General features: G+C 40.7%; 1 protein-coding gene across 4 annotated transcripts in view; it reads left to right on the plus strand.

The window, feature by feature from the left end:
- The first annotated feature begins 6,747 nt into the window (after positions 1–6,747).
- The window catches only part of kmt2a (lysine (K)-specific methyltransferase 2A), a 152,480-nt gene continuing 136,521 nt past the window's right edge, over positions 6,748–22,706 (plus strand). For all 4 annotated transcript variants that reach the window (XM_048562008.2, XM_048562009.2, XM_048562010.2 and 1 more), the window contains exon 1: positions 6,748–7,003. In XM_048562008.2, coding sequence (XP_048417965.1) covers positions 6,821–7,003 — 183 coding nt within the window. In that variant the 5' untranslated portion in view covers positions 6,748–6,820. The remainder of the gene's footprint in view (positions 7,004–22,706) is intronic.

Genomic DNA, 22,706 nt, shown 5'->3' on the forward strand with positions numbered 1-22,706 from the left:
GAGTATCATCTTTGCCTCCAGGCATTATTAGGCATAGTTGATGCCAAGATCCTGTTATGCAATAAATTCCAATGAAACGTGACCTAGGTGAGAGATGACTAAACATGTTGCAGTTCTCTCTGGCTTGAATTCTAAAAATCCTAGCAGTGTAGGGAGAGATTTTTGTCAAAAATTTGTTTGTACTGTCTACTAACCTATGTATGGATTCCCTTTGTTTTGAAGGCCTGAATTATGCGAGTGAATTTGGTGGTTCTAAATTTTTCTGCTTGTTTCCCTGCACCTGATTCTCTCTCTTTCTTTCTGAAGGTGTTGAATTTATTGGTGGGTAACAGTGGGTATAACAGTGTTCCAGTCCAGGTGCATGTACTTTGCAGCAGAGCTTGCCTGTTCCTTTCTCTTTCCCATCTTGAAAACATTAAGTCTAATTATGTTTCCACTGTCTAAGACCAACTACCGTAACTGAGCTGTGATCAAAACTTGGGGCTCCTTGGCTCATCATGCTTATATGGCTGACTGTTGAGCTATGATGGCGATCACCGGGTAGATAGTTTGCATGTATTGCTATTTTTGTGTTATTTAACTGTTACGAGCATCGTATATGCTTAAATTTTATGTTCTTTCGTTTCTCCTTGTTTTAAAGTTAGATTTATCTTTCCCATACTTCAGTATTTTGTATTTATCATAGTGATCAATATCGAACGTGTGTGCTTGTGTTGATACAGCTTGTTGGGATTATTAGCTAACTCTGGAATACTTAACATGCATACCTGATCGCACTTCCCCAAGCCAAGATACTACAGTCACATTGAAGCCTTATATCCCGTCTTTAAGTAGCAACTAAATGAATGTATAATTTTGTATCAGAGATAGTAGGAACTGCAGATGCTGGAGAATCCGAGATAACAAGGTGTGGAGCTGGATCAACACAGAAGGCCAAGCAGCATCCTGTTCCTAAGATGCTGCTTGGCCTGCTGCGTTCATCCAGCTCCACACATTGTTATCTTGCATGCATAATTTTCCTAGTTAAATTCCGACTTGTTCTTATGCCAACGGCAATTTTCAGCAGGTATAATTGTAGGGTTACTACAGTTGGATTTTTACTTCCCAAGGCTTTGGGGAAGGGAGTTGACTAGTACTAATTCCTGCTCTTAATATAGATTTTTTGATAGAAGGAGTGTGTTAAGTGAAAATACGTGGGTATCTTGATTGTTTCTCCTTTTTTTTTCCCCTGCTTTGCAATTTTACCTTTTTAGCATTTACTGATCATATTCTGATGAAGATATAATTGAGGCCTGCAAAGATTATTTGATAATCGCAAATTGCTCACAGCTAGTTTTCTTTACTCCTTGGAGTGCTGTGGTAATTTGCTGCTAAATGATTTAAAAGCAATTGCCATGAACTGACGCAGGGATTTGTGTGACTGTTAATGCAGACACATGTTCCCTCAGAAACAACTTCCTTCTTGAACTTGTTAATTTGCTTAGAGTTTAGTGAGAGAAGACTTGTGGTCCTTTTTAATATGCATATCAATGCTTTAGGAGTGTCACCAGTTACATTGATCTGTCCTATTCCTCTAGTGATTACAGCCCCCTGTTTGTCCAGTCCTTGGTGTTTATGTCATTGGATTTTCAGGGTGGATTGGAGTGTACAGGACATTTTTAAAAGGGATGGGGAGTTAAGAAAAGGCAGAGGAAACGTAATTAATTACCGTATCAGCACAGTCGAGACAGTTCAGGAAACTCGAATGTAGAAGCAGCTTGGGTAGAGATGAGAGATGGTAAAGGCAATAATTCATGTGAGAATGGTGTAGAGGCCATTTAATAGTAAGAACAGAGTGGGATGAGTATAAAGGAGGAAAGAATGGGAGCTTTTCAGAGTTTTGATGAGCATTAGAGAGTTTAATCTGCATATATACTAGAAAAATAAGCTGTGCTAAGATAGTTTAGAATGTTTTCGAATAGTTTCGAATAGCAGTACAATAGCATTAATTAACCTTTAGAGTGAAGGAGGCCCTAAGTAGCAGTGGTCATAATACGTTTGAGTTTACACTGAAGGAGAGGTGAGTGGGTCCAAGATATTAGCATTTTGGAGGAAATTAAATCAGAGCCAGCTAAAGTGAAGTGGCATATTTGGTTAAGAGATGGGTCAGTAGAGATGCAGTGGCAGGCGTTTAAGGAGATATTTCCAATACAGTAAGTACATTGCAACAAGAAAAATTGAGGTTCGGACCTATCATCCACATTTACTGAAAGCTGTTAGATTGTACACTATATACTTTAAATTTGATGCTAAAATCGGCAGCAGGTCAGAAGATTGGACAGAATATAAAAACAGTAATGAAGCACTAAAAGATTGGGGGAAGGAGATAACAAAGTGTGGAGCTGGATGAACACGGCAGGCTGAGCAGCATCTTAGGAGCACGGTTAGTTTAAGAGAAAGTTGGCTCGGACTGTTGAAAACTGGCAAGAATTTCTGTAGATATTTAAAAGAGTTAACAAAGTGAATATTGCTCTGGTCAACTTTAATGTGGAGAATTAATAATGGAAAATTGGGAGATGGCATTAAAATTGATCACAAGGTGTAGAGCTGGATGAACACAGCAGGCCGAGCAGGAAGGCTGACGTTTTGGGCCTAGACCCTTCATCAGAATTTCTGATGAAGAGACCCTTCATCAGAATTTCTGATGAAGGGTCTAGGCCCGAAACGTCAGCTTTTGTGCTCCTGAGATGCTGCTTGGCTTGATGTGTTCATCCAGCTCCACACTTTGTTATCTTGGATTCTCCAGCATCTGCAGTTCCTATTATCTCTGCATTTAAATTGATCAGGTACTTTGTATTGGTCTCCACTATAGACGGTACAAGTAACATCCCAGAAATTGTCGTAAATCAGGAAATGAAGGGGAGGAACTATAGACTATTTGTTCCAATAATACAGAGGCAGATCAGAAATGTGGAGACATCTGGATATCCAAATGTGTGATTTACAAAAATGTATGCAGGTACAGCAAGTAATTGGGAAAGATAGAATGTTTTATAGTTTATTACAAGAGGAATTGAATGCAAAGATGTGAAAATTTTCCTTAAATCTTAACAGTACATTGTTGAGACCACAGAGTATTGGACTAATTCTTTCAAGAAGGATGTTAAACCATTGGGACCTGTACAGGTAGGGTGTAAGTTGGGTAACTAAAGGTTGTGCATAGATCTGGATGAACTGAAAAAAAAGGTCCAGTGGGGTTGGAGGTTGTTGCATTGGAGAGTTCAGATCCAGCACCAGGAGGATTGGGTCAAGTCTGATCTTGTAGGCAGAAGAGATGGATGGTTGGGTCTTGTGGCATGGGTGTGGGTTGGTTCCATTGCAGCATCTTGGGGATGTCGGGTCTGGCCCTCCGATCATGAGAGGGGGTTAGGTCCGGAAATGGTGGTGGAGAATGTACGGTTTGTGGGTTATGTTTGGAGGCCAGTGGGAGGGGAGGGTGGGATTTGCGTGTAGATTGGATGGGGGAGATGGTTGACTCATTAACTGCAACATGTCAGCTACAACTTGAACTCTGTTTCTGTCTCCACAGCTGCTGTCTGACCTGGTGATCAATATTTATCCCTCCACTAAGATCAGTTAAAAATATGCTGGCCTGTGTTTTATGATGATCCAGGCAGTACTCACTGAGGTTTTCGGTTCTCTTCTGCCAGCAGGTTAGCAAATATCAAATGAGCATTGTTTTTTTACTCTTAAAGGTCATGAGGGTTTGGAATACTTTTCCATAAAAGGTGGAAGCAAAGTTCTTTGACTGTTTTTCAGGCAGTGGTAGAACCTTCATAAGCAAAAGGTACAAGGTTATCTGGAGCAGGTGGGAATGGAAAGTTAACTGCCATTATCTTATTGAATGGTAAAGCAAGTTAAAAGGGTTGAATGGTTTATTTGTCTAAATTTGTGTTCATGTGGTTACTGATGTTAGCTTTCAATGGGAATCCTAGCTTCTAACAACAGATCTGCCTAACGTTCTGACAGTGCTAATCAGCCAGCTAGCTGGTAAAGTCCTAAATGTTGAACTGGGTAATTTTTGCTAGTTTGTAGATGACACAAAAATAGATGGATGTAGTGTTCAGTGAGCAGGCAGGCTTGGACTGACTAGGAGAGTGACCAAAGAAGTGGCAGGTATACAGTGTGGGCAAGTGTGAGGTCATGCAATTTGGTACAAAAAAATAGAGGTGTTGACTATTTTCTAAATGGGGAAAGGCTTTGAAAATCTGAAGCGTAGAGGGCCTTGGAAGCCCTACTTCAGGATTAGGGAATGGGGAGGTGATGGTCCAGTGGTTTTATTACAAGACTGTTAACCCAGAGGTCCACGTTATGTTCTGGGGACCTGGGTTTGAATTTTGCCATGACAGATGGTGGAATTTGAATTCAAAATCCGGAATGAAGAATCTAATGATGACTGTGAAACCATTGTTGATTGTCAGGGGAAAAATCCCATCTGTTTCACTAAGTTCTTTCGGGAAGCAAATTGTCATTGGTTGGCCTGGGCCTATATGCGACTCCAAATCCACAGCAATGTGGTTAATGCTTACCTGCCCTTTACAGTCAGAGATCAGTAATAAATGCTGGCCTGGCCAGTGACACTAACACCCTGTGAATGAAAAAGCTTTTTAAAAAAATTCTGTTAACAAGCAGGTTCAATTGGCAGTCAGGAAGGCAAATGCGATGTCAGCGTTCATTCCAAAGCGGGGAGGAAGCATGAGCTCAGACAGTGAAAAGCTGTGGTCAGAATGCATTTGAGGTACTGTGAGCAGTCCTGGGCCTTGGAGGGGGCCAAGACGATATTTAGAAGAATTATCCCAGGATGAAGGGCTTGTCAGATGAGGTGAGGACTTTGGGTCTGTACTCGGTGGAGTTCGAAAGAGTGAGCAATGAATCTCATTGAAAGTCTCGATACTACGAGGCCAGAATAGTGGACGTGGAGAAGATGTTTCCACAGAGAGAGGCTATGACCCAAGGGAACAGCCTCCGGATGAAAGAACAGTCCTTTTAGACCTGAGATGAGGGGGAATTTCTTCAGCGGGAGGGTGGTTACTGTGGCACGGATTGCAGCAGAAGGCTGTGGATGCCAAGTTATTGAGTGTACTTAAGACAGAGGTAGAAAAGTCCTTGATTGATAAGGGAATCGGGAGTATGGAGGTGAGAAACATAACAGCCATGAACAAATGGCGTGGCAAACCTGATGGGCCAGAAGCCAATATGGTCATCTTTGTTTTAATATCACTGTTTTTCATTGCCTCCAGTTGGTTTCAAAACCTGCTGAGCTACTTCCCTCCCACAAACTTGAACTTGATCATGTAGTTATTCCCCAATTTAGTGGGTTGAGTTAGACAGAAGTGTCACTGAGACCTTGTATTGAAAGATTGCAGTCATTACTGAAATCTGTCGGCAAGCGTGGATTAAAAAAAGCACTTTGCCTGCGTCTGTTTACATGTGCCCCCTGTCCCTGCATCAATAAGGAGTGGCATGATGCTGTTTATATTCAGTCTCCCAAGATTTTCAGTGACGACAGAAGGTTGCACCTTCCATTCAATGAGAAATTTAAACTGTCCCTTCCATGAATTGCATACCGCGTCCAGACTCTACTTTTTCGACATGGGGGCCCCTTTCCATCTGTTACTGTGTTTTGCTTTAAAGGCGTCTGTGTGTCCCAATTTGCATGTTAGCCCAGCCCTGTTGTCTCCACCCCCCCCCCCCCGCATATAATGCATTTTAAGTTGCGTCACAGCACGGTGGCAGCTGGGGTGCAAGTACCACAAGTGTTGCATGTGAGGAGCTGCTGCTCTCTGACTAGCAATTAATAGCAAAGAACTTATGTTTGCACTTCCACATGGCACGTTTGCCCCGTCTTGCGTCCACACAAAATTATCCACTTAATTGTATTTTAATTTAACAGCCTGTGCAAATATTGGAATTTTAAAAATGACCTTTTTGCCATGTTAGGTCCATGTAGTGCTCTGAATTCTGCTTTATCAGTTTTTTTTCTTAAAAACGCGCTTTAATCTGATACATTTAATATTTTCTTATTTATCCTTGCTGTTGTGTTATTCATGTTCCAGAGTTCCTTTGGACCCTGGACAGTGGATAACACGATATTATTAGATTCCGTATCAGTACAATGTTGTTCAGTTGGAAGACGATGTCGTAATATGGCTTAGAGCCCGACCCATGTATACTATAAGCGCACCTATTTACAACCATTAAATCTGTGCTGAAATATGCTGATACAGGGGTTAACGGCATTTGAACCCTGGCCCCTGACTACCGCATAACTGGACAGGGATTGTTCATTGATGGATTCTTCATCATTCAGCCGCCGGGAAAGGTTTACTCCAACTTGTTTCGCGGGCGCAGGAGGCTGAATATTACGATCGTCTTTGATAGTAAACCACCTATCTGTAGCGTTGGCATTCATGATCCCGGGCCGCTTGTCTGGTTACCCCGGGATCATGAATAATGCAATCTCCGCAGCTCGTTGGGGGTGAAACGTCAGCGCGCTGCGCTATCCAGGATGCGGGGCGCGCCGCCTTCACCCGTGCCGCTACCCTCGGCTCCTCCCTCTCGCCCCTGAACGTGAATAGGGCATTTTCCCTCCGGCGGTGGCCGCCGGGCGAACATTGAGTTATGCAGGTTGCGGGGCGGGGAGATCCCCTTTCCCTCTCTAACTCTCTCTCCCTCCTCGTCCACCCACCGCCATCGCCACCTCCCCCCCCTCCCCACATACATACACATACATACATACACACACACACACATACACACACATACAAACAGACTCCCTAAAATGGCGCACACAGCTCGGACCCGTTTCCCAGCTCGGCCCTGGAAAAAATCGGGACGGTCGCGGATCCCGAGCTTGAGGAAAGATTTGAAACACGGATTCGACGCCGCCTTGCCCGTCTCCGCCGCCATCGGCAAAAACCTGCACAAGTTCCACGACCTCTTCGGTGAAAGCAGCAGCAGTGAGGTAACCCCCCCCCCCCCGTCCTCCTCCGCTCTCTTTGCCCCCCCCCCCCCCAACCAATACTCTTCCCAAAAAGAAATAAAAAAATGGTGACGGTGTTGGGGAGGGGGTGGTGGTGATGGAGTGTTTGTTGAGGTGGGGAGCTGGACATTGAGAGACACCGGGGCCTGTCTGACAGATCTTTGACGTCCAGGGACAGGGAGGGTGGGGAGGTAGTCGACTTTTTTCTTTCTCCCCCCTCCCCGAACAGAATGAAAATTAAAATTGCGTATCTTGTGTCTTTACAAAGCACAACCCCCCCCCCCCACTACTCCACCAAGCAACAACAACCTTCTCCTCTTCCCCTCGGGATCTTGATTCCTCTTTGAAAAGTTTGCCCCCCCACCTTCAGAAAACGTTTATTTTCAGTTCGATTTCCCCCCCCACAATAAAATGTCAAACCCTTTGCCCCGAGCCTGGAGTTACAGCCTCAGCTCCCTTTGCATTGCTAATCACCTGTTTGGCGGGCTTTCCTCCAGCGACCGCCATCATGTTCAGGATAGATGTAAATTCAGTTGATTTTGTTTTATCCATCACCCCTCCCCACCCCCTCTTCCTGCACGTCTCTTGCTTACTGTGCATCTATACATTTTTGTAAAAAATTGCATCTCTGCATCACTTGCAGCTTCTTAGAGCATATATTTAGGAAAAAGGGCTATTGAGGCCGTAAGCCACTTGCATTTGAATTTCATCTTTTCCTACAACTTCACTCGAAAGGGTGGGGGAGTTAGTGCATATTGCGTTTCTTTTTAAAATGCATCCATTACTGTTTATGCACCTGAATGCGTTATTTGCAGCTTTTTAAACATACATTTAAAAATCTACAGGAGCTGTACACCCCAAACTGGATTTCATTTTTCTCTACACTTTTTGGGCTGGGAGGTGAATAAGGATCATTAATATACATTTTATTAGGGATTGAAGTCTTTTAAAAATAATTTATTTAATTCTTAGCAAACCTTTCATTAACCACACCCCCACCCCGCCTCTTTCTCTCTGCCCAGGATTTTAGGGCCTAAATGATTCATTTTGGTATAGTTTTATTACTTGGCTTAGAAAGTCATTGAAACTTGACTAATTTTGATCATTGTGGTTTAATAAAAATAGCCCCTGATGAAGCACATGGTTCCTAGCAAGCACTCGCATTGGGGTTTGGTCCTGGGGATTTTAAGAAGTGCATGGCTTCTGAAACAAACCATTAATAGTTTTTTGTGCCGTACTTGTGCAGTGTCATTGTAGAAGTGCAACTTCTATAGTCTTTTTGGAGAACACTTCTTAATGGACGGCAGTCAATTGACAGTATTAATCTTTAGGCAGCAAGCATCAAAACCTTTTCATGTTTATGCATGTGATCACAAAATGTAAAACACGTTTTGTAGACTGGAGTCATTGCTATATGTTTACCACAGCACAAAATTTTCTAAACTTCCTCAGGACACCTAAACTATACATTTTTGATTTGTACAAGTTTGTATAATTCACAGCCTTAAAATCCATCGAAATGAGTTTCATCTACTGATCAGGCTACCCTACCCCCTTTTAAAGAACAAGGGAATTATTTCTCTCTCAACCTATTCTTGATGACATAACTTGTACAGTCACTGCAATAATTTAAGATTTCAAAAATTTGAGACTTGTGCATTATGGTAATCTGTACCAAAATTGCAAGCTTGAAAGGAAAGCCAGTCTATCACCAGTTGAACATTAAAAGTATTTCAGTTTTAAAATAATGCAGCTAACTTGCTGTATCTTGGGTGTGTGTAGCTGGTTTTTTGGATTCAGCAGTTTCTCCAAATTGATGTTCCCCTACATGATCTTTGATTCTATTCTGTTTGGCCACATTCTACGCCCATATACTTTTGATGGTGATTACAAGCATTTTCTTTGACTTTTTCCAGCCTTGTTCTGAGAATGGGTTATATTCTTCCTACTGTCATGATGGGATTGTCTGACTTGATACAGCACAAAGTGGTTGGCACCTGGTGCCTGCTAATTTGTGTGGGAATAGTTACTGGTTCCTAGAACTATTACATTTTCTGTTTTTAAAAAATACCCATGGCAAGTGGTACCAAATAAAATCGCCAGTTTCTTCCTAAGGTTTATGTTTTTATTTTTCACATAAGTGGGTCTGATTTTTCTTCTGCCTAATCTCCAAAGCTGGTGATCAGGAACAGTAATTTATTCTTTGTTTTCTACTTCCTTTTTCATTTCAGTTCTCCACAGTATTCAGGCCAGGCATAGCCACCTGAACTGTGTTGCTGTGACTGTGATCTGATAACTGATGATCGAACTAGGAATCTAGGGGTTTGTATTGTGTAGCAAAGCGTTGCACTGTTGAATAATTTACCCATTGGGCCATCTTTTTTTAATAGAAAAAGGATGAATTCGTGATTTGATATTTGGCGTGTTTGAAAATATCCTCGTTCTCACTGAAAATAGCTTGCATGTTAAATAAAATTGATTTACTTCCCATGCTACAATTGATGCTTATGTACTTTCCAATTAGGTTCTATCAGAAGCATCTGTTGCAGTGATTCATTTGAAAGTAGAGATCAATTTATTGATCTGTAATCAATATATTCTAGTTGTGTGGGATTTCAGTGAGTAGGTGTTGGCATGGAATGCAAAAAGTGTATTGGGAAGCCGAGCCCAGCAGCTACATCAACATTGAAAACTTTAGATTAAAAGTAGTTATATCAGTGACTATAGAATGCATATGTCTCTCCAAAAAGTGGATAATGTACTTGAGAGCAGCTACGGTTAATCTCGTAAGTGGCTCACTGGTTAACTCGGCTGTCTCCCAGCACCAAGGAGCCTGGGTTCGATTCCAGCCATGGGTGACGGTGGAGTTTTCACATTCTCGCCGTGTCTGTGTGGGATTCTCCTCGGTGCTCTGGTTTCCTCACACAGTCCAAAGATGTGCAAGTTGGGTGGATTTGCCATTGGGAAGTATGAGGTCACAGGGATAAGGTAGAGGGCTGGGTCTGGGAGGGATGCTGGTCAGAGTTGGTGCGGATCCGATGGGTTGAATAGCCTGCTTCTACGCTGTAGGAACTCTGGATTGATATGCAGGTACCGAAGAGAATCTGTTTAAGATTGCATCGGGATGTTAAAACTTTGTGCCCAGGTTGTGGTTGAAATGGAGCTTAAGATGAGGCAGAATTTTCTGTCATAAGCAACATGTTGACAGACTCGTTGGTCTAATAGTACCATTTTCTATATCCCTAACCCTATAAATTTACTTTCATTATCATTTTGATTTTTTTTTCTGTTCGATAACGCAAACTGAAGAGAAGCTCTTCTGTTAGAGCTAGCCTGGTCTGAACAGATGGAAAGCTAAGTAACACTGTCATAGAATAGAATAATAGGATCATAGAATCCCTACAGTGTTGAAACAGGCCCTTCAGCCCAACAAGTCCACGCCGAACCTCTGAGCATCCCACCCAGACCCATCCCAAAACCCACCTAATCTACACCTTCCTGACCACTGCGGGCAATTTAGCATGGCCAATCCACCTGACCTGTACATCTTTGGATTGTGGGAGGAAACCGGAGCACCTGGAGGAAACCCACGCAGACATGGAAAATGTGCAAACTCCACGCAGACGGTCGTCCGAGGCTGGAATTGAACCCGGGTCCCTAGTGCTGTGAGGCAGCAGTGCTAGCCACCGTGCCACCCCAATTGTCGTATATATTGCTCCATCGCTTGACCAAGATAAATCCAGTGTCTGAGGTCTGAGGCAGAATTCTCAATAAAATATTCCCCAAATGCAGTACTGTGTTTTCATTGTGTAAATAGGAATGCATCTAAATGACTTGGTTGTTTGCAAACCCAGCAATGAACTGGTGAGATCTGTTAAGCTGAGACATGTTATTTGCTCAACTCATTACTTGATGCTGAGGCCTTACTGAACTTTAATACGTTTAACCATCAGGCAAAGTAGACAAATGAGTTTCAGAAATATGTTAATTCTTCTGTGCCCAGTTCTCCCTCCATTCTCTTGGATATGTCACCCCTTTAGGATTTGCTTCCATGAGTTCCTGTGTTCTCTGGTTGGTCAGCTGTATGATAGCTCTTCATATTTGAACCTAGACTGAGTACCAAACAACTGCCTGACCTTAAAATGCATTGCAACTGTTCCTCCTGTCTTTTCCTCCTGCACACATCTTCCCATACTTTCTTAAAATGCCTGCTTTTCATGTGAGGCTAGACATTCCTGCAAGAAGACTTGGCTGCTGGACTCTTCATAATAGAACTTCATATGGCTATGTGTTTAAGTGCTTGTATTTTCTAGTGGGGTGGGATGGCAGCAGCCACTAGACAGTGATTTGGAAGGTATTGTTGGCTGATTTACCTATTCCTAATATTAAGGATGATGCTGCTTTGTCTGAGCTTATATGTTTTTAATTGCAATATTGAAACACTACCATTAGTTTGATGGAAATTTTATTAAAATTGTTAATATAAGGGTATATAGCAGTTTTCATTTATCTGGTGTCATTGATATTAAGCAACATTCTAATGTTGCAACATGAAGATCAGTACAGTGAGAAACAAATAACTAATTTCTGCATAAGTGTTGAAATACATTTTATATTCTCTTATTTTATTACATATTGCCTGATGTCTTGTAGTCATTCTCAGACTGTGTCTGTCCTTTATTCCTCCCACATTGAAAGTGGGGACTGATGCTGGTGTATAGTTCTAAATGAGTAGAGTCTTGTGCCATAGTGGTAATATCCCTGGCCCTGGACCAGAAAGTCTGGGTTTATATCCCACCTGCCCAGGAGGTGTGAAATAATCTATCTGAACAGGTTAATTAAAAATTAACTATAGTCCTAAATGTCCTGTGGTATCAGTCTACTTATGGATTTGAATGAATTGAGGGTATTGATTGTGGAATGTGTGCCTAACCTTGTCAGCACTCTGTGACTGTTTCTCCCAGCAGGGGGAGCTCCCTCTCTAGGCTCAGTACTGCACCACAGACTATTTGTTTACATATTAGGAAACTCCAGCTGTATACTGGAACTTTGTGAATGGCAAGCTGCAAAATTAAACAGTGAAAATATTTATGGGAGCAATAGCCAAACAAGATTAATTTTAGGTGAGAAATTGGATGCATTTTCTATTCTTTGAGATGTAGGCGGTGCTGGCTGGGCTAGCATTCATGGCCCATTCCTACTTACCCTTGAGGTATTGGTGAGCTGCCACCTTGAATCATTGCAGTGTGATAGATTTGCAATCCTTCTAGGGAGGAAGTTCCAGGATTTTGAGTCAGCAGCAGTAATTATATTTCCAAGTCAGAATGTTAGATGACTTGGAGGGGAGCTTGGAGGGGAGTGGTGCAGTTCCCGCTTGTATGCTACCTTTGTCCTTGTAGATGGAAATGCTCAAGGTTTTTGAGGAATGTCTCAGGAGCTGCGTTGCATCCCAACAGTGTATCTTGAAGATGGCTGCCGTGCATCAGTGGTGGAGTGAGTGAATGAATGTGGATGCGTTGCCAGTTGAGCAATTGATTTGTCCTGGTTGATGTCAAGCTTGAGTGCTGAACTGCAGTCGTCCAGGCAAGTGGGGAGTATTTCATCACACTCCTGACTTGCTTTGTCAATGGTGGACAGGTTTTGAGAAATTGGAAGATGGCTTACTCATTGCAGGATTCCTAACCTCTTACTTGCAAAATATTTATATGATAACCCCAGGATCTTGATAGTGGGGGAATTCAATGATGGTGATGCTATTGGATGTCAAGAGATGGTCATTGTCTGGCATTTTAAAGATGTGAATGTTTGCTTTTGCCAGCGTCAGCCTCAGCCTGAATATTGTTGGGGTCATATTCCATTGGGACGTGGACTGCTTTAGTGTCTGAGTTGCAGTAAATGGCCCTGAGCGTTGTGTTACCATTAGCGAACATCTTGACGTTATTGTGGAGAGGAGAGTTATTGAAACAGCTGAAATGGTTGTGTTCATCTTGAACTTCTGCAGTGGTGCTGTGGGTCTATGTTTGACCTTGCAGTGAGGTTAGGAGCTAAGTGACCCTAGCGGAACTCAAACAGGGGGTCATTATACAGGTTATTGTTAAGCAAATGCTGTTTGTTAGTACTGTTGATTGCTCCTTTCATCATGTTACTGACGTTTGAGGATAGACTAGTGTAGTAATTGTCCAGGTTGGATTTCATCTTGCCGTTTATAAGCTTGACTGGCTATCTTGTTAAACTTCTACCAGATTCGTCCAAAACACATTTTGGGGTTGCAGTGATGTTCATTGATTTCATATCCTTTGAACTGGAAGTCGCCATTAATTGTGTGGAGTGCATGGCTGAACTGGACATGCTGTAATTAATGAATGTTAGAGTAGTTTGAGATCAAGTGACATTTGTGTGCAAGATTCCCTAAATATTAAATTGGTAGACTATAATGCATTGATTGTGCTAGGTCTTTGGAAGGAGCTGTTAATAGGCCCAATGACCCTAAATCATTGAAGATAACTTTACTTAACCATTTCAGATGTGTTATGACTCTTTAGAAATAGGTGGTACTTGAACTTGAGGCCTTCTGGCTTGGAGACATGGGTGCTGAAAGAGACCTCCAAGAACGTAAGCTTTTTAATATCCTTTCGCACATGAAAATATGACTGTTATTGAGTGCAGGTTGCCCAGTTCTTGTTGTACGATACAACCTACCCACCACCTTGGCTGAGAATCATAAGTCTGAACTTCGTCGAAGCCTGGAGTCTAGAATGAAGGGAAACCATGGGTATATTTGCTGTTTTAACTCCGATGTTGAAAGTGGAATTCATATCGATGGCCCTTATCTCACTAGGGTTGAACCTGAACAGCAGTGATGAGTTGCTTAACAAAAGAAAATTGTAGGAAGCGAGTCGTGTTCCAAGTGAGCACCAGAAACACACACATGTTTACAACTGACTCTGTGCTGTCCTCCCCTTCCATGTCTGCCTGCTGATTCCCACTTCTTAAAGATGAAATTTTGAGGCCAGTGACAAGGCCTGCAGAGTTAACACATCAATGATGGATCTTGGGATCTTGGAATCTTCTTGGACCACAAAACTGCAGTCATTCAAATCGTACAGAAATATGTAGTTATATTGTCAAATCTTTTATTGATTCTTTCATATGTGAAATTTTATTTGTACTTGTGGGTCACTATTTATAAGTTATTGGCTCATAAGGGAGAATTGTCATGAAGTGTTTGACAAGTTTCCAGATAAATTGATAGCTTTATCAATGCATCATACTGTCATTACATGATAAAAATGTTACGCAATGGTATGCAAAGGCCATTACGCATCATTCAATGTGTTTATGAAAACCTACAAGATCCTATGTTTAATCCCAGATCTAAAGTGAGTTAGTTAAACTTGATCTGTTGGTGGAAATGCTTCTGTCAGCTTGAGTAAAACTTGGCTGCCAAGGTTAAAGATAATAAAGCCATTCCTGCTGATTTTTGTTTCATTTCATGTGCATTCACAACTAATCGTGGAATGCCCTGCCTACAACAGTAGTAGACTCGCCAACTTTAAGGGCATTTAAATGGTCATTGAATAAACATATGGATGATAATGGATTACTGTAGGTTAGATGGGCCTCAGATTGGTTTCTCAGGTCAGCGTAACATCGAGGGCCAAAGGGCCTGTACTGCGCTGTTATGTTTTATGTTCTAAAACTCTTCACCATTTCAATTGGTGCCTTTACCCACGGAGATGTGGAATGTACATTTACATAGACTTAATTGTCTGTGATGCGTAGGGTATTTGAACTTGTAACTATATGGAAAGCAGTAATTTCCTTCGACTTCAGAAGAAGAGCCATATTGGATTCAAAGCATTAACTCTCTTTCTTTTTCCACAGCTACTGCCTGACCTGCTGAGTTACTCTAGTATTTTGCTTTTGTTGGAGCAGTTTTACTGCCCAACTCGTTGGAGACAGTGTTTTTGATTCTGGTTATGTGTGGTGGTATTTGCTATTTGGAGTGGTATTACATCATAACGCATTTTGTATCTTAATTGAATCATATTTATGAAGTATACAAAATATGGATGCGACAGGAAGGCGGAACAAATCCCTGCGGATTATGAAATCTGTACACAAAACAAACAAATGCAAGAAATCACGTGGGTCAGGCAGTATCCATGGAGAGAGAGCAAGCTAACGTTTTGCTTCCAGAGGACTTCTTCAGAGCTGAGCTTTACACCAGCTCTGAAGAAGTGTCATCTAGACTTGAAAAGTTAACTTGCTGTCTCTCCGTGGATGCTACCTGACCAGCTGTGGTTTCTAGCATATTTTGTTTTCAGTATGGATGCAACGGTGAAGACAGAATTCCAGTTGAAAGATAAATTCAGCTGACAAATCCAAAGGGGCACAATTTACAGGGCTGTCTGGAATACAACACATTTAAATTCCTCTACAAAAGTAGTAATCACTTGAGGCTTGCTCATGAAACAATACACAAATTTTACAGCACAAAGCAAGGAGCAGGAGTTCAGGCCTAATCTGTCAGATTGAATAAATTATGCAAACTAGTAACGATAGTAAAAGGGATTGTACTTTTTATCCCAAAGTAAATTGTGGGATTTTACTTCAAAAGTTTGTTTTAACCAAATACACATCAAACAGTACAGTTTAATACCCCCAGGGATGGGATACTTGATCAGCTCTCTGTTGACCAACATCCTCCATAGCTAATTGTCGAAAGTACATTACAATAAAGCATGTAGGAAGTTTCATCTGCCATGTGTTTGAAAGTATAATTCATTAGAGATAGTGATGCTAATTGCCTTGGAGATGCTGCTTTCATGGTGAACCTACCTCCTCATTTTGCGCATGTGATAGAGTAATTCTCCTTTGTCAGCCTTCACCTGTGCTGCCCTTACTTTGATATTGATCATTGTTTTCTTGGTGCTCTTTAAAGGATGACATTTTCTTCTTTATCGCTGATTTATTCACTCTCAAATATAGAATGTTGTGATAGACTGGCCTAATATCCAGGTCTTTTGATTTTTTGGTTATCTGTGTGGTTTGAAATTGTGACAAGTTTAAGAAACTTGACTATCAACTAAAAAATTTGATCTGCATGTTCTACTTTGACTTTGTGTAAAAGGTGTGGGTAAATTGGTCCTTCAATGATCTGTATTTGGCAAATCAGTATGGACCAGTTTAATTCTGTAAATCCAGAGCTCAAAATGCAGCACTGGATCCTAGGTTTGTAGGAGCTTCCACTTTCAGTTGTTGCACAGGTGATAGCCCTTGCATCAGAAGTTTGTAGGTTCAAGGCCTGATTCGGAAATAGGAATGCAACAATCGAGGGTGACAGTGCTAGTATAGTACTGAAGGAGTGGTTGTGCCAGAAGTCCTGTTGTATGGCTGAGGTTTAAACCCGCCCACATTCTCAGTTGGATGTTAGAGATTCAGTTGTACCATTGAAGAGGATCAGAGCTTCCCCTTGGATGTACTGACCATATTAACCTACCATATCAATTAGCATCTCTATGGGAGTATGTGGGAGCTTGTAGTACAGAAAGAAGCTGTCATGTTTCCTATACTATAACAATGAAAAGACAAAAAAAATTAATTGGCTGTTGAGTGTTTTGAGACATTCAGGTTCTGTAAGAATACAAGATCACCTATTCTGAAAGCACAAGTGGGAAAGGGTTTCTTAAGTATGACATTACATTGTATTCAGTAGATCAGTTGCAGTTCTAAAGATACACTCATTATTTTGTTTAAATTTCTAAGTTTTGAAGTTGTTTCCTGCCTCACTGCAAGTAGTCATAGTAAAGCTAGTAAATGTCTGGGATTAAGCCGGCAACTACATTGAAACTTTAAGCTGATAAACAAAGACTTGACAAATTTTAAGTTTTTTTTAATCCATTCATCTATCTATTCTGCAAATGTATTTTTTCCTTGATGAAGTTGGAAATGTTTTGGATATGCCTTGCCCTCATTTTCTCTTTTTTTCAAAAAAAATTAAAGTTGCTTTTCCCGTCTCACTTTATTGCACTGCACTGTCGTAGCCCCACACTATCAACAGAAGACTTCAAAATATGCAAGATAATTTTGATGTAACAAATGTGGTTTCTTAACTGGAACTTAAAGGGCTAGAAGTATCTAGTTTGTGTGCTCTGTTAAAACCCCAATATAGGCCTTTAGTTTAAAACATGGAAGTAAAGTACCATTTATTACTCACGAGTTACACTTCACTAGCTGATATCAAAACAATTAGAACAGTTGGAGCATTTGAAATTGACCTTTGTGCACCTGGGTTAAAGAGGAGAAAATCGGGCAGTTTTTCTTAATTACTTATTTGTGACCAGCTACTGGAAAATGAGTTCGAAGATATTGTCCTGCAGTTCTGTGAAATGTAATCAGTCTGACTGGGATTTGTTGTCTAAGTTGTCACAGGAATGACAATAGGAGCAAATTACTTGCTGGGAGTAGTTGCACACAAAGATGAAGGCTAGGAAATTGTAAGTTATTTTTGTTGTATTTATACTAGTTCCAGTTTGATTAGATACAGGTTAAGGTTGCCCTTTTAAGTCCTTTCAGGGAACTTGCTTTTCACACATGCCAACATACACATTATATTAAAACTAATGTACTGCAATTTTTATGCTGACCTCAGCGTTTGATGTTTTCTCTCCCTTCAGATTTTACCTTGACACAATTGTGAAGGGTACTACACAATAAGGAAGTTAGATAAATACTTGTAATTACCCACATAGTTGATCTTGTTCTCAGTTAGATGGCTCTGCAGTGTATTGAAGGGAAACAGTATGTTCCACACACAAATCTTGATTGAGCTGACCATCTTTTCGAAGAGGGTGAGGAGTGAAAATATCAGTAGATGCTATGTGCATTCCATGAAGAAAATCAGTGAGATGTAGTCCATGGTGTTAATGTTGACATTATTTACTTGTAATGAATATGTTCTGATTTTTACTATTCAATTTATTTTTATTGCATCAGCATGCTCGGACTAATATTGATTTCTTAGTATATTTTTGTTTGTATCTTTGATTTTGTTCGAGTCTTATTGTTTTTCCATTTAAAATAATGGCTTCTAAGTTTATTGCCTGCGCTGTTTTTTACTACTTGAGCAGCAAGATTACACTTCAGACAGTGCACTGCTTATAAACCTCCTCTTTCTTGACCTGTAATGGCTGTCATACTGATGACCTGTTCACTACCCTGTTTTGCTTTACTAAAAATCCACCCTATCTCAATTGAATGATTTCAGCCAAGAATAATAGCTAAATGAATGCAGGCATCATTTCCTTGATTAATTACCTTTAAACTCCATGCCATGTGCAGAAACAAACTACAAGGTTATGTTTTTTTTGGATTTTATTGGTGTAAAGTAAATGTAGGATGAAGTTTTTTCTTTTTGCCCAGTGGGGCATCATCAGTTACATCAAGGTCCCGAGCTTTTAGATGTATGATGAACAGAAATATGAGCGAATTGTATTTATCGAAATGTTGGAGTGGGAAAAGGCACAATGGCTGAAAGATGAAATAGGTCTGTCTAGCATAATAATCTGAATCTAGAGCAGTGATGATACAAGCGTATAAATGAACTTGCATAACAATTGTAATTTTGTCTTTATTTACCAACGGTTTCAAAAGAGCTTTGCCCGCATATCTTGACAGTAATATATGTAATTTATGATCCATTTGTTAAAAATTCTTGTTTCTGTTGAGTGCGGAACAGTGAGAACTTAAATCTGTTATGCAGTTCAATGGAATTTTAAAGAAGACATTATTATTTTGGTTATGCGTAGAGTCAGAGTGTTAAGTAACAGTAATAGTTTTTAAATATGACAGACAGCCTAGTTGCTGAGGTCTTTGATCAACAGCGAATGTCAGATGTACGGCTCTGATCTAACATGCAAATTTTGTTCTGCTTAGATTCTTGGGCAAGGTTTTAACTTGCCAATAAATAGGATTGATTGTCATTTAAGATGTTTTCTAATTATCCTGTTCAGACATGTTATGACACACCCAGAGCAAGTGGGACTTGAACGTGGGCCTCCTGGTTTGGAGTTTCAGACAGTAAGAACTGCCGATGCTGGAGTCTGAGATAAGTGTGGAGCTGGAGGATCACAGCAGGCCAGGCAGCATCAGAGGAGCAGGAAAGTTGACTTTTTGGGTCAGGACCCTTCTTCAGAAAAAGGGTCATTTCTGAAGAAGGGTCCTGATCCGAAACATCAACTTTCCTGCTCCCCTGATGCTGCCTGGCCTGCTGTGATCCTCCAGCTCCACACTGTGTTGGGGTTTAGAGTTCATTGTCTTTTAAATGTGGATAGTGGTCATTACTGCATTTTGTCAATTGGTCAATCGTTATAAGGAAAATGAAGTTTTTAAATAGAGAGGATTGGTGTAAAATTTAATTGTATGAAATGAAAGATTAAGTGGCCTCAACCATAGTTTGATACATAACCTTAGCAAATCAGTTTGAATGTTTAGATGACCATAGATTCTGTTTCTTTTAATCCACTGGAATGACTTAATTTGCAGTAATTAATTGGACTGAATATCTACTTTCAACATCAGTGGTCCAGAATGTGCTGACAGCTAGTAACACAAAAACTCTCCTAAAAACTGAAAGTGTGATCCATTATAATAAAATGTGAGGCTGGATGAATACAGCAGGCCAAGCAGCATCTCAGGAGCACAAAAGCTGACGTTTCGGGCCTAGACCCTTCATCAGAGAGGGGGATGGGGAGAGGGAACTGGAATAAATAGGGAGAGAGGGGGAGGCGGACCGAAGATGGAGAGTAAAGAAGATAGGTGGGGAGGTAGGGAGGGGATAGGTCAGTCCAGGGAATTAGTTATTTTTAAAGTGTATGCATGAATTTAAAAAGACAGACTTGTTCATGATGGTTGCAAAGTACAGATTTTGTATTTTTTTTCATGGCATACTGAACCTGAATCTATTGCCTAATTAATTTCCTGTCACTTTTATTGAATTGATCTATAAAATAGAGATATTCCAAATTAAATTTACTGGTCAGTGTTTTCTCTGAGTAGATACTGTAAGTATTTAGAAGGAGAAGTAGGAAGATTTTTGACATGTCAAGAACTTTACACAAAAGAGCGTTGGGTCTCAGCAAATCAGCCAAGGTTTTGTTGAATAGAATAGTGGACAGGCTTGAGGGGCTGAATGGCCTACTACTGCTACTGTTTATTATGTTCTGAAGATAATTTGGGATAACTGGTGAGGCAATATGAGTCATTCCAAGTTTGAGTAATTTGGTTCCTAATTATTTTCTGCAAATGCCAAGATACCACTTAAAATCCAATTTTTTTTGTGTCTGGTGATACACAATTTCATTTCAAAAAATGCTGATTAGTATTAGCTCCTCTAAAATCATTTGGTTTAATTTTGTGTGGTTTTGGGTAATAGAAACTTAATGGATAATTTTTATAGCTTGTTATAAAAACAAAATGATGTGCTTTTTCTCAGTCAACTCTAAACTCAACACTTGATTGAGTGGATTTGCCATCTTAGAAACAGATGAGAGGGAGAATTGCTTAGTTCTGTGGGTGAATACTGGTTGCTGGGTGTCCTTCTAATTTGGTAGGCAATTTGACCTGTGATCCAGAAAAGCATCATTCTTTGAGCTATTGTCACACTTGATAAAGTCGACTTTATTGGAGAATGTTGCTCTTGGATCACATAATCCAAGAAGCATGGTTAACCTTAAGTTAAATAACCTGTGAGCATCAGTGTACATTTTGAAGGTACATTTTACTGCATTGAATGATACATTTTGATATGTAACAGATTCCATTTTAAGCAGGGGAATTTTCCTGTTTGTGATCTAAATTATGGCCTATGATATTCTGTCTTTCAAAGACATTGAATTGAGAGCTGTCAATAAGGAGCAGTGCATTATTGCTAACAGAATACATTCTTGAATTTTTGCTTGATATAGAAAATACTTTGACAACTAAGTGAACAATTTTAAATGCTAGCAAGTTTGTTTGAAGCCTATGATCTTGATAAGATCTGAATCTTAAAGTACCCTTTTGGGTATGTTGCTACACAGCTTACCCAAGAAAAAGTTTTCAACCTATTCACTTTATCTGTGCAAATGCATAATACTTGTCAGATCCCTTTTCAGTTTGAATGCACTCATACCACATAGCTCCCCAAGGATGTAAACAAACATGCACAGACCAGATCAAAGGTGATTTGACTACACATCTATACAAAGCTGCCCTGTTGTGGGAATGATCTGCCCACTTAAATCATACCATATCGTGGTCTCTGTTGTTAGCCCATTACATATCAGAGGTTGCAATAGAGTACTGCACTTTTTAGGTTACAGTCCTTGTCTTCAGTAACCTTTTAAATTTTGCAAATTTACTCTCTTTCTGATTTTGCTAATAAATTAGATTGCCTGTTGGTAAGAATGGAACGTAGTTGAAAATCCCAATTTAGGTCTCAATGGTGATTTAATTGATCGCTGCCAGAGCAGCAGTGCAGGCTGCTAAATTAAACTTGTGAATTTTTTTGGTGGTGGCGGTGGGTGGGGCGGCGGGGGCGGGGGGCGGTGGGGGGTGGTTTTGTTTGGAGTCCTGAAGCCCAAAGCTATGAAGTGGACACTCTTTCAATTTTTTATGTTGCACTGGAAGCACTGTTATTTTGAACTTTTTCTTTATTTTTCTAACTTATTACTATGATTTTGTATTTTTGAATTTTTGTAATACTGAATTTTTCATGTGCTTCAGATGGTGCCGTAAGTGGCAACTTGTAAACTTTTCACTGTACACGAGTGCATGTGACAGTAAAGTTAATTCAATTCAATATTGCACCAAGGAATCAAGGAAAAGTGGGGAAAATTGTTAGTAAGACATTTAGCCCTGGATCAGGCAAAGCAAAGCGAATATATTTGTCGTGTACTGTAGTGGAATGCACATGTAGATGTCGGGAGATACCAAATTGTGATGCTGTTTGATCCCTGGTCACTGACTGTGAGTGGACATTTGGGAAAGGTGTCCATGGAATTATACATTGAAGAGAGTGAAAAATCAATGATAAACAAACCTATAGCAAATCCAACACACATTATTCATAAATGTGCGTAGATGAAACAATTTTGTTTCATTAGCATTTACTTCAATATGATTTAATCAAATCACAACTAATGGGAAAAGGGTGGAAATTGGGGTGGGCGGGTTGGAGAAAAGATGTAGGGAGAAAGTGGGAGAGAGATAGGAACTGCACATGCTGTAGAATCTGAGATAACAAGGTGTAGAGCTGGATGAACACAGCAGGCCAGGCAGCACCAGAGGAGCAGGAGACCTGACGTTTTGGGCCTAGACGCCACTCCAGAAATGGGGGAGGAGAAGAGGGTTCTGAAATAAATAGGGAGAGGGGGGGGAGGCGGATAGAGGAGAAGATAGGTGGAGACGATACATACAGGTCAAAGAGGCGGGACGGAGCCAGTAGATGTGTGTAGGTGGGGAGGACTGACGGGTCAAGGGGGCAAGATGAGGTCAGTAGGTTGGAGATGGGCGTCGGGCTTGAGGTGACAGGAGGGGATAGGTGGGTAAAAGGACAAGTTAGGGAGGTGGGGACAAGGTGGGCCCGAAACGTTAGTTCTCCTGCTCCTATGATGCTGCTTTGACCTGCAGTGTTTATTCAGCT

The sequence above is a fragment of the Stegostoma tigrinum genome, chromosome 32, assembly GCF_030684315.1.
Source record: "Stegostoma tigrinum isolate sSteTig4 chromosome 32, sSteTig4.hap1, whole genome shotgun sequence".
Lineage (NCBI taxonomy): Eukaryota > Metazoa > Chordata > Chondrichthyes > Orectolobiformes > Stegostomatidae > Stegostoma > Stegostoma tigrinum.